The sequence below is a fragment of the Clytia hemisphaerica genome, unplaced genomic scaffold (genome assembly GCF_902728285.1).
Source record: "Clytia hemisphaerica strain Z4C2 unplaced genomic scaffold, Clytia hemisphaerica genome assembly, whole genome shotgun sequence".
NCBI classification, from domain to species: domain Eukaryota; kingdom Metazoa; phylum Cnidaria; class Hydrozoa; order Leptothecata; family Clytiidae; genus Clytia; species Clytia hemisphaerica.
In genome coordinates this window covers 261319-279142 of record NW_027104489.1, presented here as the reverse complement: position 1 = coordinate 279142, position 17824 = coordinate 261319, and the positions used below count along the sequence as shown (strand labels likewise).

General features: G+C 35.9%; 2 protein-coding genes and 1 long non-coding RNA gene across 3 annotated transcripts; 1 reads left to right on the top strand and 2 right to left on the bottom strand.

Moving 5' to 3' along the window:
• The first annotated feature begins 2441 nt into the window (after window positions 1–2441).
• On the top strand, window positions 2442–7063 carry LOC136821523 (uncharacterized). The gene is made up of 4 exons (XR_010848758.1): window positions 2442–2552; window positions 4124–4183; window positions 6650–6736; window positions 7015–7063. It is a non-coding gene; the product is annotated as an uncharacterized lncRNA (long non-coding RNA).
• On the bottom strand, window positions 5261–7297 carry LOC136821520 (uncharacterized). The gene is made up of 2 exons (XM_067077747.1): window positions 7110–7297; window positions 5261–6331 (listed from the first exon to the last, which is right to left on the bottom strand). The coding sequence occupies exon 2, from the start codon at window positions 6320–6322 to the stop codon at window positions 5261–5263; it is 1062 nt and encodes a 353-aa protein (XP_066933848.1). The 5' UTR covers window positions 6323–6331; window positions 7110–7297.
• Window positions 7298–14112: 6815 nt separating this feature from the next.
• Window positions 14113–15036, bottom strand: LOC136821561 (piggyBac transposable element-derived protein 4-like). The gene has a single exon (XM_067077787.1). The coding sequence runs from the start codon at window positions 15034–15036 to the stop codon at window positions 14113–14115; it is 924 nt and encodes a 307-aa protein (XP_066933888.1).
• Window positions 15037–17824: the final 2788 nt, after the last annotated feature.

The following is a 17824-nucleotide window of genomic DNA, read 5'->3' as shown; positions in this document are numbered from 1 at the left end:
ATTGAAATATCATTCACAATTTCAATCGTTTGAACGTGACCATATGCAGTAAACCCCACACTCGGTCGATCTCAAACCTTCAATGCGCGACAGGATGCAGAGGTTATAAAGTTAACCCTGTCAGATTGGGAAGGTGTGGAGAGTGGGAGGTGGAAGAAGGACAAAGAAATCGAAATGCTGACCGACCCAATCGAGATTGCCTTAGCAAAACGGCTACAGCTTTGCTACGTGCCTGGAAAAAAGAAAGCTGGATCATCAGCCCCAGCTATGGTAAGGAAGTATACTTCTTAAAGGGGACAGCTGCCCAAAATTATACTATAACTTTCTTTTAAACAATAAGAAGATTTAGAACGAGACAATCGAAATAAGCTATATATTAATGGAAGTTTTTTTTTTCAATGCGCAATAATAGACTTTTAAAAATTCCCCTTTTTCTTAAATCTGTGACGTAGCTTGTGTTATTTCAAACAAGCAACATGCTGAATGGACCTACCTAATGATTAACATCAGATGAAAATAAGAAAAAAGTGACAATAATTGTACAAAAATTCAGAATGGAAAAATAAAGCTTGTGTGTTGAATAATGTAAAATGGTAAAAGGAATTTCCCCAAATACGAAAATCACTTAACCCTATTGGCTGCGAGCTTTTTTGACTTTTCTATCCCCAGGGGTAGAATCTACCACCCTCGATTATTTTCGATCTAGAAGAGCTATGGCCATGAAATTTGGTACAGATGTTCTCAATCACGATACAATTTTCCAGGAAGATAAAAAAAATTTATTACGTCATTCAAAAACCGATGACGTCATCACAGAATTTCCACCAGTCGGAAAAAAGCCTAAATATATGGTTTACAAAAGTGTCTACTACAGTCGAACCAATAAAGATATTTAAATTCTGTTTAAAGATTCTGAACGGTAAAAGGCTGTTTGTTCTTTAACATAATTGCCGGTTTTGCAATTTTCATGGAGATTTTTTCTTAAAATCTATGCTGAAGATGAATAAAATTTTCAAAATTTGATGACGTCATCATTTTCAATTTTTTTTCTTTTGATTTTTTAAATTCGTATTATCAATGCCTATCACGTGTCAAAATTTGAAAATGATTGAATAAATAGGTTAGAAGTTATCAGCCCTTTAAAATTTTGAGTTTTAAGCGATTTTATGTCATGTTTCACAATAAAGTCATAAAACCTGATCTGGATAACCTATGACCCTATGAAGTACTCTTAATAAGATTTTTTTTAAAGTCAGAAAGTTTCAAGTCGTTCAAAAAATTTCTACCCCCCCCCCTGGGGCTAATAGGGTTAACCACTCAGGCCCAAATTTGGCCAAAAAAATTTTCCTTAAAAATCTGGCACCGTCACATTTTGGGCATCGCTATTTTGCATCATTATGCAAAAAATCAGAAAACAAGTGATACTTTTATGGACCTACCTGGTTATGCATTTAACACATTTGTAATTGATATCTACGTGACGTGACCATTAAACAATTATTCAGAACACAAATAGTGACGATCTATTAAAATTAGTCGTCTGTTTCTTATAAAAACGTGCATGCTCTTGAAATATTCTTTCATATTAAAGACTTTGTGAGCAAAAAAAAACATCTATCTCATAAAAAAAATTGAGTTATTTGACTAAGAACATTGATGTATGCTTATTAATAGTGATTCTTATAGATAAACATGCGTTTTTTGAGCCAACAAAATTTTTTTGCAAAAATATGCTTGAGCCATCTTTTACATATGATGGTACCCTACTTTCATGCAAAAAATCAGAAAAAATTAATGATCCAATTTTTCACAAAGTCCAAAAAACCCATTTTATAGCCGTTTTTTGGCCCAAATTTGCCCACAATCGGGCTCCGTCACATTTTGGCCACTACCATTTTGCACCTTTGTACCAAAAATCAAAAAATTCCTATGATTCAATCCCGAGAAAAGTTGGTAACAAACGGACGGACGGACGAACACAGGTTAATTTATAGGACCTCCAGGTAGGTCCAAAAACTATGAGTCAACATCGAGAAAAGCTATATTTTCTTATTTGTGACTCCCCAAGCGATTTTAAGTACCTGAAAAGACCGGCCCAGACCGATCGGCCAAAAAGCGGTAAAAAAGCGGCCTTTTAGCGGCCAAGATTTATGTTTGACCGGCCCTGCGTCTTTTTCTATCGGCCATGTACCGGTCATGGAAATTTTATCTTAATACTTTTTTAAGCGGCTTTTCAAGCGGCCTCTGTTTTTGCAGCCACGGCCAGGGCCGCTACCGATCGGCCATTAGACCGGTAAAAAGACCGGGCTGTGTTTGCCGGCAACGACAAAAATGAAAACAAATTGTTGGAAGTTTATTTTACGGAACGATTTTCAAACAATTTATCCCCACGGATTTTGCCGTTCCTGAAATCATCGTTAGTGAAATAACTTGCGCACGTTTCCTGAGACCTTTCTTTCGACCATGATGGGGAGAAGGAGTCAGACGTATGGTTCAAGAAAATCGATCTGGGGATTTGAATTCCAATTTGATTACCAACTTAGCTGCATGATGTAAGTAATTCGATTTCCTGCCAAAAGTATTTCTTATGACATGTATTGAAATGAGCTGAAACCTTCCAGTTGAAACGTCTTAAAAACTTGAAAAATATATGAAACTTCCTCAATGCATCAAATGTCATTTGTTATTAGTTCAAAGCAGACTAATGAACAAGAAAATAATAAACACATTCCCTGTAATGCTGCTTCTATCACAAATTTGCTCTCCAATCTGACATTGAGGAAAACAAACTATTATCTTAGGCTAATGGAATGGGCTATTTCAAAAAATTGTACAGGGATATTGACATACTTCTTTCAGTAACCCCCCCTGGAAATTTTGGATAATAAACTTTTATCCCATGGAAGTTAGGGTCGACACCCCTGGAAAGTGAAATTTTGTGATAAAAGGGCCTGCAAAATGACTATTGATGTCAGTTTATGAGGAGAGAACGCATGGAAACCTTTAACCAGGCGATGTCAAACGAACTGTTCAATTATCGAACTAATCGAACCCTATCGAACAATAGCTGTTCGATTATCGAACCCAATTGAACACCTATCGAACCGAGAAAACTTTCGTAAAGTTCAATGACTGTTTGATTATACGATTGAGGTTCGATCAGTTCTATGAATCCGATTGAAGTTCGATCAGTTAGATTAAGATCTATGAAGTTCTATTGGTTCGATTAAATCAATTTATACCTTACCGCCCAATTTTTTGTTTAAATTCCAAGGGCGTATGGAAGGCCGCCCACAGGCCATTCTTGCCGGCCATCCTAAATCTATCCCAATCGGACGGGACAAGCTGGAGCTTTTTGTAAGATTATCGGTTGGTTGTTAATTTGTAAAAAAAAGATTTTAATTTCTATTACTTTCTTTAAAGAAAGTGTCATCCCTATTATTTCAAATGAGCAATAATGAGTGAAGCACACGGTGCCTGCGTTTTGATTAAACAACCTTGTAATTTTCTGAAAGGTAAAGAAAAGTAGAATCAATCCGACACAATCGTCGAACGTTCATCGAACCACGTCAAACTTAAATCGAACTCATCGAACCACGTCGAACTTCATCGAACCACGTCAAACTTAAATCGAACTCATCGAACTAAATCGAACTTAAATCGAACTCATCGAACCACGTCGAACTTCATCGAACCACGTCAAACTTAAATCGAACTCATCGAACTAAATCGAACTCGTTAAGAAATTTTTGAAAGTTCGATAGCTGTTCGATCGGGTTCGGTTATCGAACAGCTATCGTTCAATTTTTTTCGATAAAGTTTGATGGTTCGATAACAAAAATCGATTCGATAGGGTTCGGTTGACACCGCCTGGCTTTAATATCCCCTTGGAAAATTTGAAAAATGAAAAGAAACTCTTTGGAAAATCAAGGCCTGGACCCCACTGGAAAAATATATGGTTTAAAAATGGAATAGCTCAAATAATGTTGCGTTTACTACCTGGATGTGATTTCTGAAAGACTCTTCAAGTTGGCATTTAAATGTGTTAGTTAATTTTCAGGAAAATGTAGTAAAGCAAAATCTTTAAACTTTTTTACTCAAATGATGTTTTTATCTTTTGTAGGAAGAGATTTCATCCTGCTCGACTACGTGGTATTGGAATAATCTAACGAGCAAATTCAAGGTAGAGAGAATTATAATTTTCTTTGATGTAATTTTATTTTGCAATAGTTTGTAGAATCCTCAAAAATTCTTTGTCTTTTGTGAATCAGTGGTTCTAAAATTTTTACAAAGACCATACTAGACCATTCCAGAATTTTTCTGTAACTGGGGGCGGACGACGCACAATTTCCGAGGGCAAAAATTTTCACCAAAATTCGAAATTTCCAAGGCGAGAAGAAAATGTTTGAATTTCCAAGCCAATTGAATTAAAAAAGGCAAAAAAGAGAGGAATTTTCAATGCATTTTGCAGAAGTACATAGATTTCGTAATTCGCGACCACCACTGGAAAAGAAAAATTATTTCTGAGGCTAGAAAAAATTATAAAATACACGTCGTCCGACAGGGGTAACAAAAATTTTCAGGAATGGCCCACTGTAAATGGTTGAACAAATTATGTTTGTAACCAATATATGATCTAGTTATAGAATAAAAATAGAATTTATAGAATCAAAATTGAATAAATTTTCCATTTCCTTTACAAAACATGAAATCTAGCAAATATTGGGAAAGAATCATTTGGACTAATTTTACAATCTCAGACAAAATGTTTTGAAGAGAATATAGCGAATATCTTAATGAAGGATGCCTCAAATTTCTCTGGAGTAGAGTATTATATGTACAAAATATTTGATGAACGTAATGATTTAGAAAAAATATTTCGCGAATCTGATAAGATAACCAACTTTTCTTGAAACTTAAAGATTGAATTGCTTACAGGGAACCCTTTTTACAAAGACCTAAAAATTTGCCTTAATTGCTAGCACAGTGTTTCTTGTTGGCCTGCCGGTACTTTTTAAGTTTTTCAGTTATGATTTTTTTTACATGGTATTCCAGGGGTTTGGAAATGTTGAACTTTTGAAACGTAGCTTTCAGGATAGCCTCCATCCTTTTAGTGTCAAATTTCATGTATCCTTGACGACCATTTATGTTGCACGTCATTATCTCTCCAGGACTAAAAAATTTCTTCACTTGCTTGACCCCGTATTCAGCTGCTTCTTTGATGTTGCGTTCATCTGAGTCGAGGCTGTTGGATAGCTGCTCAGCAATCATTTAAATCATCATGTAAATAATTTGGTTCATCTAGTCCGGTTTGTGGCAGTTGATCATCTTGATGGAAGATAGGTTCTATTGGTTGCTGCATAGCTTGCTGTTGCACGCCTTCGTGTTCTTCTTGAAATGGCATGACAGTTTCGTTTTCAAAATCTAAAGGTGGCACCCAGTCGTTGTCCAAAGGCTGATAGTTCGTGTTTTGTTGATGCGATTGCTGTTGTTGTTGCTGTTGTTGTCGTTGTTGTAGTTGTTGAGTGTTTTCCAAGTTGATAAGTGCTTTATCAATTGCATCAAAGCGTGTTTCCATCCACTGCATCACTTTGACCAAGTTGCAATTGCAATTTGGAATCCGTGTCATGTTTGGAGTGGATGCAATACTGAAGGAAGGCATTGCTCCAGGAAGTGTCCAATTGTGCTCAACTGAGGTATTCGATTTGTTTCTCAGGAATGTGGCTTGTTCAGGTGTTATTGGTTTGATTGGCTCACGGTGAATTGTTTGTTCTGGAGTGTCGGGTTTCAAAGGTTCTGGAGTGTCGGGTTTCAAAGGTTCTGGAGTGTTGGTTTTTGCTGATTCTGGAGAGTTGGGTTTTGCTGATTCTGGAGGGTTGGGTTTTGCTGATTCTGGAGAGTTGGGTTTTGCTGATTCTGGAGAGTTCGGTTGTTCTGGTTGTTCTGGAGAGTTGGGTTTTTCTGGTTGTTCTGGAGTGTTTGGTTTCACAGGTTCTGGAGTGATGATAGGCTCTGCTGGTTCTGGAGTGGCGGGCTTTAGTGGTTCTGGAGTGGCGGGCTTTAGTGGTTCTGGAGTGAGTTCTGGAGTGACAGGCTTTATTGGTTCTGCAGTCTTTGGTGTCGTACGTTCTAAAGTGTTGGGTTTTGGTGTTGTTTTTGCCCTGAGTTGTGTTTTTTGAAGAAATTTGGATGGATCGAAACCGTCGTTGCCCATGCTGTTTGCAACTTGCACTCGTCTTATCATAAACCCATTCACTTCCTTCATTTTTGCGTCCTTCTTCAAATTGAATTTGTTGATTGCATCCCTTTCTGATTGACTCATCTCACGAGGCTAGAAATGCATATACTTAAAATTGTAAATGTTATTCTTTTGGGCAACTTTTTTGATTAAATAATTTCAAAGGACAAATTTTTATCATTGAATCTTCATAATTTTTCCAAAACAGATTTAAAATTGAAATGAATTTTGAACTAATTTTGACGAAGAGTCAATTCAATTTTTTTTTCAAATTCTCGCAAACCAGAAAATTTTTTAGAACTTATTTTGGCGAATCAACAATTTTTTTTAATTTTGAATACCCATGGCAGAATTAGATTTTCTATTAAAATTTCTTTCTCTTCCTTTAATGTATTTTCTTTTATTTACTAGCTGTATTGATGGATCCTAAGAAGATTGCAAATCACCCCCAACCCAACGTATAAAGAATAAGAAGAGTAAAATCACTTGCTTATAAAGGTAAATAATTTTAAGCTTGTCTGATCATGAAACTGTTTTAATTTTATTTGAAATTGACATTGATTTGTGTCAAACGTAAAATTTGCAGTATTTTTTTAGCTGTAGCCCTCTTTGAATCAAAGAAAAGTGGTTCTAATTAAAATCAAGAAAATTCTTTTACCGCTCTCTTTTCAATTTTCTACCTACCAGATAATTATTGACATTATTATACAGAAGAATTTTGAATACCAGGGTGTTTTTTTGACAAAATTTAAAATAGTACTTGTATTATTTTTTAGTTGCTGCAGTTGATGTTCAATGCTGGCACAAACGCTGAATAAAAAGTTTATTTCGAAAGTCCCTAATCTGGAAAAAGTAAGTTGTCTGTTTTTACCTCTGCAGGGCCACTATTGTCCACTTCACAGTCTTTTGACCTTGCTGCTTTTGCTTTGGCAACCTTGGTTAATCTTTTCTTTGTTTTTTTGATGATCGGTTTCGCAACAGTTGGTTTAGTACTTGCTGTTGATTTGGTCTTTGGTTTGACTGGTGTCTTTGCTACCTCAGCATAGGTTGTTTTGGCTGATGCCTGAAAGTAAAGGTTTGATAAAATACTTCAGCATGTCTAAAAAAACCCATTCATGCTAAGTCAGAAAGTTATCGACCATTAGAAAGGTAATTATAAGAAGAATACTTTTAGGATTTTTTAAAAAAGATGAAGTTTTTTCTACTACTTCGAAAATCATGCCATGAGACAAGGGGCATACATTTGCTATTTATATTCATAGCTTCTCAAATATTGCTTTTCAGATATATGTTGTGATATTTTTTGGAATTCTTGGATAAATGCCTTTCATTTGAGCCATATCTGAGCTTCTGATTTTAACTTGAATTTTCAAACGCATAATGGCCTTTCCTGAAAATCATCATCTCTTACGCAAATCGCGTAAAATATGCATATTTTGAAAAATGTTGTGAAAGTTTGTACGCCTGAAGTATTTGAAGCCTATTAAGTACACGAAAAATGTTTTCTTACCGGCCATTTTCAGCACTTCACCACGAACTTTCTCGTCTCCGTCCATAAAGTGTCCAACTTTTCCAACTTCCTCCCAAGTCACCTTCTTTAAAGGTACGATGACGGTAGAATTGTCACAATCACAGTAAAAAAGAATATTTTTTAATGCGGCCATTTTAATAGATAAATTGATTGATTTTTGAACTAAACTAACAAATCTCGTCACAATCTTGTAAATCAAAAGCGAAAGTGATTTATTATTTTCGCGCCCTTTTATAATCAGCCAGTTAACTTCGTGACGTCATTACAAAATTCGAATCAAACAGCTGATACTTTTTGTATGTTGCTGATTGACGTCATTGAGAAGTTTGAAACACGGGAATTCGAACGTTCACACATTTCTCTTTGGTCCTTGCAGGTCCGCCATTCGATTTATTCGAACGTTTGTTTATCCGAAAGTTATCAAATAGCCTTTTCATTTTATTAATATTAGTACTTGTACGTCCGAAGTTGTAACAATATATTAATTTTTCCTTATACGTCCGCAATTGATTTTTTGAATAAGAGCTATTGTCAAAAGACTATTGTTGTTTTCCTTTCACGTTCGAACTATTTCACCCACCCTATTTAAGATCCTCACCCCTAATTGATAGCTGATCTCGTTTACATCAACATGTCTGGACAGCGTCAAGTAGATATTTCGGAAGATGAAAGAGTTGAAAAGTTTTTCAGCGAAGGTTGCTCTTGTAAGCAAAACTATTACTTAAGCTTTACAAAGGATGATGCTAAGCAAATAAGGAATGATATGCTGGAGCTTGAGGATAAGGAACGTGATATGGCGATAATGGGCTTTCTTTTTACCCAAAAGCCAAAGACTGGTGACAAAATACAATTTTCTATCCGCGGGGTACATGTTTGTCGTAAGACGTTTCTCTTTTTGTACACTGTTTCAAAGACACTTTATTCCGCTATCTGCAAACATTTTGATGAAAATGGTCCCACCCCACGCGTTCACGGAAATTCAAAGAGACTGCCTCATAACGTAATTGATCTGGTTAGTACAGAGAGGGCCAGGAATTTCATAGAAAATTATGCGCTAGCGAACGCTATCTCTCTCCCCGGCCGTGTACCAAATTACCGTGACAGTGACGCCATACTTCTTCTCATCCCGTCGTTCGAAACAAAAGAGAGTGTTTACAAACAGTACAAGGAATTGTGCATTGAGAACAATTTCGATTTTCTTGGACTAAGTTCGTTTGGTCATTTATGGAAGACGCAGCTACCGAATATTCTTATCACAAAACCAATGGGTGATCTTTGCTGGGTGTGCCAACAAGGCAACGAGCGACTCTTGCGGTCTCATTTGAATGACAATGAGGATAACGATGAAGAAGACCACGACAAAGCCCAGGATGAGCAAACCACCCACATTATAGAAGCCACTCAAGAGGCTCGGTATTATCGGGCTCAGGTATTATTTTATTTCTTGTAATGAGACGCAAGGGGTCACTAGCAAGAGGGGAAACCATCCATATATCGCAGTGCGTGAAGGGGAAATGGGGTTAAGCCAAAGCGTCCGTCCATTGTTTGAATGACGTAATTTACTTATGCTCTCTCTATTGCTTTACTATAGGAAAAAGAAAACGGTTGAAAAAGAGGCCGATTCACGTTTAGTTTTCGTTTGAATTTTTCCAAAATAACCCCTAGAATTCAAGACCAAATAGGACATAATGGCCTGTCATTCGACAAAACCACCTTCAATAGTACTTTGAATACTTGATTTCTAAGGTTTTCATAAAAGCATTCTTTAGAGAGAGGGAGGGGCGTTTTTTATCAAAAAAGTTCTAAAAATAGTTTATGGAAATTTGTAAAATGAATTACAGTACCAATTTAAAAAAATTATAGTTAGAGCACCCACAATCTAATACAAAACAGAACTGTTAATTTATCCTAATATGCAATAATTAAGTACGAAAAAAAATTTAAATTCAAATATTTCTTTCTCATCAAGGTGGAAGAAGCAAGAAGACAGGCAGCAAACTTTGAAGATGCCTTTGAAAAACACGAACCTTGCTCATTCAAAGGCCTGGCCCATTACAGCTGGGATTATGCCCAGCAAACCCATTACCCATACAACCCACTTCAGCCGGGCCCGATTTTCTTCAAGACCCCAAGGAAATGTGGGATATTTGGGATATGCAATGACGGCATAAATCTGCAGTATAATTATCTTATTGATGAGATTTGTACAACAGGCAAGGGTGCCAACGCTACCATCAGCTACCTTCATCACTTTTTAGAAACTTATGGGATGGGGGAAACTGATGCTTATTTGCATGCTGATAATTATTCAGGTATAAAAATGCGAATAAAATTCCAATTCCAATTATTTAGTTCTTTAGATTTTCAAAATAATCAAGCTTCAAATACAATAAAGTTCGAAAAAGTTATTTAGATTTATTTGGCCTATTTTCCTTACTTTGAAAAATATTGAAATTGCTAAAAACTGAATCCAATAACATTTAACCTCATGAATCAATCCAAATTTTGATACCCATCAAAATTGATACCCATCAAAATAAATCCACTTCATGAGGCTATATTAATTTATTTAATTTTAGGGCAGAACAAAAACAATCCATTCCTTTGGTATCTGATGTGGCGTATTTTGAACGGTCTTCATGAGAAAATTGAATACAGCTTTATGATAGCTGGACACACCAAATTTAGCTGTGACAGGTATTTTCTTATTCTCATAAAAATATGAAAGATTTTGAACCTTAATTTTTCTTTTTTTTTTGACTTAATCCACAAATCTAGTTCTGCAGGCATATGGACGTTTCAAATGCAACAGTGACAAATTTCAGTTAAATATAAGGGAAGATTGAAATTGAAATTCATTTCATTAGATCTGTTATAAATTCAAACCCATAATTTGCAAAGTCTATGGGAAATAATACCTTTTAATTATATTCGTTTAAGAAAATGCGGCGATCTATTGAATAAATTACTCCAAGTTACTCCTCATACATTACTTTCACTCAGCCAGTACAAATGGATAACTTATTCTATCTCTAGGTAACAGCTGTGTTGTAAGAGACAAATCAATGTGATGACGTTATCATTAAAAAAATTTCTGCTGGAGTAATCAGTTATTCAAAAGACTGCCGCATTCTCCTAAACAACTATTTCCATGAATTGACATTCTCAAAATTTTAGCTATGACTTTAATTTGGCAAAAATCACAAAATTTGAAAATTAAAACCGCTCATTTTATAACATTATCTATCATTTCATTTCAAGGTGCTTTGGTAGCTTCAAAAAGAAATTACGTTCCACACGCGTTTCTTCAATTTATGAGATTGCCGATGTCTGTGACAAGTCAAAATGCAATTTCTCAGTGCTGGTTGGTAACCACAATAAAGAGATGAATGTCCACACGTACGACTGGACTACCTATTTTGAAAAAGTTCTCAATTTCAAGACGATAAAGGACTTATTATCGTACCACCACTTTCGTATGTCAAAGGATGAACCTGGCATCGTCCACTGCTATGCATCCCTCGATGATGAACCAACCACCGTTTCCATTTTCAAGAAAAATAGTACAACTAGCATTACACCAGTGTTGCCAAATATTGTTGAACCAAAAGGATTTACCAAACAACGCACTGATTATCTCCGAAAAGAAATTCGTCAATTCTGCCGTCCTGGAACAGAGGATTTAGTTGCACCTTGATTGAAAGGATCTTCACGCTTATTTTATATTCAGTTTGTAATTACGGTAGTGGCTAAAATTTTCTGGGAGTTTTTGCAATTTATGAGTCAATTACAACAATTTCTAGCCATTTAAACTTTTCACTGATTGTGTCCTCTTCACTGCAGCATTGATTGAACCAGTAAAAAAAGAAGAATGATGGAATTTTTTATCTTCATATAATTTTGATTAGTGATATTGTATGGTTTATTTAGTGTTCTTTGTTTTGAGTCTAAAAATAAAAATATCATTACTGTAAAAAGGATACGTGGACAAATAAACAATATTTGTCGGTGTGGATGGTGTACTGATATGAATATTTTACAACCGATATGAGCCAGTCTGGAAATAATGCAAAGCATACGTCAAGTGTTATATTGACAACATTTACCTCTCAATACAAAACTTTTTCTCCCAACTCAAATGGATAGAATATATGATAGCTATACATAACTACACAACTGTGTAAAATAAAAGGACAGAGAAAAAAATCCTTCTAGTTTTACAGCCACTTATCATTTTCATTCTTTAAAAGACTAAGGCAGAAAAAAAGTTTAAAAGATTCCTAATCAACACAAAAATATATCATTTTTGAAGATTCAAAAACATCACAATATAAACAAAAGTTTTAAGACTCCTGATTCACAAAAAATAAAGCACTTTGATATTTGTAGAAAACCAATCCAAAACATTTAAAGGGAAATGTCTCCAACCACTTGCTTTTCTGTTTTTTTCCCTTTCTTTTCGGTCTTGCTTGTGTTTACAATTTTCGAAAGCGAGGCTATACATTATGCCGGCAACCGAAAAAGATTAAAAGCGGCCAGCAAAAGAACGGGACCCGGTATTTTGGCCGATTGAAAAAGCCGCTAAGGCCGCTTCAAAGCCGCTTTCAGAAGCGGCCTTTTAGCGGCCTTTTATCGGCCTTTGATATTGACCGAACGGCCTAAGCGGGTAGAAAACCGGTACGGGACCGGTAAAAGAAAGTGCGGTACTTAGGCCGATCGGCTTTTCAGGTACTTAAAATCGCTTGGGGAGTCACAAATTTGGTATCATTGGAAAGATATTAGTGAGTGGAACAATTTGAAATAAAAAATTCTTTAAAAAAATTCTGAAATTGAAGATGAAAATGAAGAAGAAAAAAAATGAAAATCTTGTAGAGAAGTGCTATTTGCGCACAATATGAGCATATTCATTTTTCTCATAAGCATTTACTTTATAAGAATCAAATCAATAACTTTTGATAGACGGTGATATTATATTTTTTATTAGTTCTTAAAAATTAAACAACAATTGTTCATATAATTACAAGACAAACATACAAAGATCTGACGATGAGGCTTTTGAATCATCGTGCTGTTCTTCTTTGTCCTCTTTACATTCGTTTATTTTTTTTGATCGGAAGTTTTAACTTAATTGTTGACAGTTGAATCTCAATTGGATTTTCTAAAAAAAAATTGAATCTATAGCTTATCCTCCTGGATTTTTCTCAATATCGAATTTGAAACTTCTTGTTTTTGAAAATATACGTAAGTATGAAATTTAACATTGAAATAGTGTCGACAAAATTACAAAATCATCATTACACTAATATATGGAAAACTTTAGACAGAGTAAGCTTATCTTCCTGTATTTTTCTACATGGCTAATATTTCAATGAAAATTATCAAATGGAGGCAATTAAAATACCTTTGCCTTGTTGTGATTTGACATATAAGTTGAATAACTCGAAGCTCTTATCATTTAGATGCACTTTAAAGCATTTGGTTCCGACAATTTTTTTGTAGAGCTGTAAGCTATCTTCAGATTTTGGCTGTTTATAAGATCAACTAAAGCAGTTTGAAACTCTTTCCAACTTTGTTTCCCTGAAGATTTTATCATAAAACGAGTGCAAGTATTTCCAAACACTATGTTTCAAACCGAACTGCCCATGTCGGCATATCCCGACATGAGCACTTTCAATTTCTTTGCCGATGTCGGAATTTGCCGACATGGCAAATCTCGACCTGTTTGCCGAAGAGTCTTTAAAATAGTCGACCTATTTGCCAAAATTTATTTTACGAAAACCAGTTTTTCCTATCTTGCCGATGTCGGGAAATAGCGACATTTTTTTCCGAACTTGCCAATGTCGGGAAAAACCGACATACCAAATCCCTTTCCAAAATTTTTATCTTTCAAGCATCTGGGTAGAATTTTGATGAAAATAAGTGAAAAGATTATTTTTAATTTCAAAAGAGATTTTTCTTTTCAAAAAAAGATATCTAAAAAATAGCTCATCAAAACAAATACCACAAAGTTAATCAATCAAAGTTCAATTGTTTGCGATCGTTGGCATAGCGGAGTGGAAAGCTTTAAAACAAGGATCCACACAAAAACCAGGGTTTAAAGGACACGAGTCGCATTGATACTTTGTTTCCTTTCTGATACCATTTTTGTGGCATTGGTGACATCTCTTGTGGTGTGATTTGGCTTTCTTGGTCTCCGGAACTGGAACATTTTCCAACGAATGCGTATCGGATTGAGATGGATCTTTAACCATGATTATCGCTAAAGATTTCTTTGATGAATGTGACTTTGAAGTCCACGAAGGATAACGGTTTTTCAATAGATGTCACGTGTAAAACATAAGCGTTATAGATCGCTTCGTCGATGAGATGAAAATAAAGCGCATTTGGTTGTCCATTTGTGTGATTTACGGACCATTCCTTGCTGATTTATTATTGAATCGCATTTATCGACAAACCCCATGTTTTGGTTATAATCATTCACCAACTCCTGCTTCATTACATCATCGCCGTTACGGTCTTTCTTGGATACGGTTACGAGCTTAGGGCGATGCATGGTCGAAAGGAAATAAACATCTTTCGAGTCTTGAGACCGCATAGCCAATAGTTTGTCGTCGACCAAAAATCTGGTCTTTCCCTTTTCTAGTTTGCCTGTTTTGAAATCTGCTGGGAACTTACCACGGTCTTTACGAAGAGTCCCGCAGGCTGGGGTGTCATTTTCTTGTAGGAATTTGTAAAGATTCACACCTGTGTACCAGTTGTCGGTATGCAAACGATGTCCCTTGTTAAGAAGAGGCTGCATAAGTCTTACCACAACTCGACCTGTCATTCCGAGATCTTTCTGCACGTCATCATCAATTTGACCAGGTTGCTTGTTTTTCCCTACATAAATTTCAGTGTTGAAAACGTACCCGTTTTGGTCACACAAAGTGAAAAATTTGATACCAAATTTTGCCTTCTTCTTGGGAAGATACTGTTTAAAATAAAGGTTCCCCTTGTACAAAAGCAATCGTTCGTCTATACTTATATCTCGTGATGGCAGATACAATTCCTGAAATTTGGCCACCAAATAATCAAGCAAGGGCCGAACTTTGTAGAGTCTATCTCTTTTGGGGTCCTTTGAGTCGTATTTAGAATTATCATTGAAGTGAATGAATTTCGCTATTAATTGGTAGCGATTACGCGACATAACCGCATGAAACGTTGGGTTGAAGTAAAGCGGGTCTTTACTCCAGTAGTCGGGTATTGTGGGTAACGAGTGAATACCCATTAAGATTGTAAGACCAAGAAAGTTAAGAATGTCTTTCGAGGTCACTTCTTTCCATCTATGGACCCGGGATTGTTCTGTGATATGAGCCTGTTTGAGGAACTGATCAGCATACAAATTGGTTTGTGTGACGATGTGTTGAATCAACTCATCAGTTAAAAATAAAAAGATAATCTCACTGACTTTTTCAGGAACCTCCACAGTGGGGCCACTTTAACGGTCGAATTCCGGTAGTTCCAGCTGAAATGGAGCGTCTTCCCATTTTTTCCATGGACTGGGAGGAACTTTCTTTCCATGAGCATCACCCGGTCGGTCATGACCACATCCAACACCACGACCCGGACCACGCGTTCTAGCACCGCGACTCCTGTAACGACTTCCAGGACCACGGGTTCGAGCTTGATGGTAATGAAGATCTTTCCTCATCCGACGAAGACGAAGACGAAGAGTCTGATTCCGATGTCGGTCTCTTTTAGAGCTTCTTCACGTTCTGGTAGAATGGGCGGTTCGGAATCGCTTGAATCCATTTCTTCACTGGAGTTTTTGTATAGAATTGCAAGATTCGCGAATATCTTGGCACTAAAAAGGGAAAAAATATCCGTGAATGAGAGTGAGAGTAGAATTTTATTAACAAAGAAGAAAAATAAACCCCTACAGGGAAAAAGCAAAGTTTGGTTTAAATTTACCTGAGAAAACATATAATAAGACACTCAATGAAAGCACGAAAAATCCACCACTATCTACACAACACAGATAGCATCTGTACAGTATATTATTTTCAATTTTGTCAGAAGCGATTCATCCTCAAAGTGTGTACACTTTGGGTACACTTTTTTCTCATAAGAACCATGAATAATTTGATTAGAGTTTCATTTACAATGTTAAGCTATTTTTTACCTGAAAATAGGTAGAATAGAACCCCTTTTTTAGGGTCAATGTCGATGTTTTAGAAGAAAATGAGTTCGATTTTCGAATTCTACATGAAAAATTGCATAAAAATTGATATCTTTCATTTAAATCCACAAAACTCGATTTTTTGGCCCATTTTCCCCCTTTTTGTTTTTATAAAAAAAGTGCTTAATTAATAGAGCTGATTAGGAAAAAGTAATAGCTAATTAAAAATGAAAAGATTTACTTACTTTCTCGGTTCAATTTCCATCTCTGCTTGTTTATCTTCCATGTTCGGTTGCAGCACCTCTGAATCCATTCTCAGCATATACAGAAAGACTTTACACGTGATACATTATTTTCTGAAATCATCCTCAATTTGAGAAAACGTTCGAATCGCACAACTTTGGTACCATTTTTAAAAATTGAATTCCCGGGGGGGTCATTTACGGTTTTAGGTGCTTAGAGACGTCAATAATGAACCAAATGGGCTGAAATTTGGTATATGTGTTCCTTGAGTAAATACCCGGACACTTGTTTAATCATTTTTTGAAAATTTTTATTTTGGGGCCCTGGGGACGAGTTTCTAGCGCCAAAACGAGGCTAAATCTTTGAGAAGGCCTAGAGACATAAAAAATGATCCAAATTAACTGAAATTTGGTACACATACTTCTTGGGTAAATGCCTTGCTGTTACTAAATCAATTTTAAAAAATTCCTATTTTAGGGGCATGGGGCGAGTTTCTAGTGCCAAAACGAGGCTAAAACTTTGAGAAGGCCGGGAGACGCCAAAAATAGTTCGATATATCTGAAATTTTCTACATGTGTTCCTTGGGAGTGCTTCATTATTTTTTTCATAAACTTTTACTTTTAGGGTATGAGAACAAGCTTTTAGGGTCAAAATGTTTTGTTGGTATTTGCCGACATTGGCAATTTAGGGAAAAAAATTCTTGTCTGCATATGCCGACATTGGCAATATCGGAAAAATAATCTTGTCGGCAAATGCCGACATCTGGCAAAAAAATGGAAAACGCTCATGTCGGTATTTGCCGTCATCGGCAAAGAAATTACAATTACTTTTAAGGCCGCGGCAAATAGGTCAAGGTATGAAAAAAAGGATGGGCAGTTAAAGGGTTAAGGGGGTACAACCAGATAAAACTGGAATTTAGCTTAAAGATTCCATGGTCCATACCAAAACCTCCCAATTTTAGGGTTATACTTAATTTTTCAAATCTGAGGTATGTAGATTTGTAATTTTCAATTTCTGCTCGAAAACAATAGAATTTCAGATACAGAAATCGTCAAATCTTGAATTCAGAATGTTTGTCAGCAAAATTATTACTAAGGGCCATGGAAGGAATCTTTTAGCCAAAGTTTCATTTTTTATCTGGTTATCCCTTTAATGAAGATAAGTAAAATTAAACTTGTATTGCATGCCCTACTTTCTATCAAACTAAGGTTTGTGCCTCTTATTAATCATTTAACTGCCCATGTCGACATGAGCATTTTCGATTTCTTTGCCGATGTCGGGATTTGCCGACATGGGCACTTTCCATTTCTTTACCGATGTCGGGATTTGCCGACATGCACACTTTCCATTCCTTTGCCACAAAATTTAACACTTCTACAAAGATTTTGTATAAGATGGTTTGAAATGAAAAAAGATGATAGTTAAAAGCTTTTCTATGTTGAAAAATAACTATTCAACAATGTTCAACTCAAAATTATAGTCCTTGGCTGATACTTCATATATTATTCAGAAAATGAAGTCAAAATCGCTACATTTTCACCACGTCGGCATATGCCGACATTGGGCAAATAGGTCGAACCTTCTTTTTTTCCCGTGACCAATAGGTCAAACCTTTTTTTTTTCCCGTGGCAAATAGGTCGAACCTTAAAAAATA

Bases quoted from the DNA above. Each gene is read 5' to 3' on its own strand.
- LOC136821520 (XM_067077747.1), bottom strand. From the start codon at position 6,322: ATGAGTCAATCAGAAAGGGATGCAATCAACAAATTCAATTTGAAGAAG.
- LOC136821561 (XM_067077787.1), bottom strand. From the start codon at position 15,036: ATGGGTATTCACTCGTTACCCACAATACCCGACTACTGGAGTAAAGAC.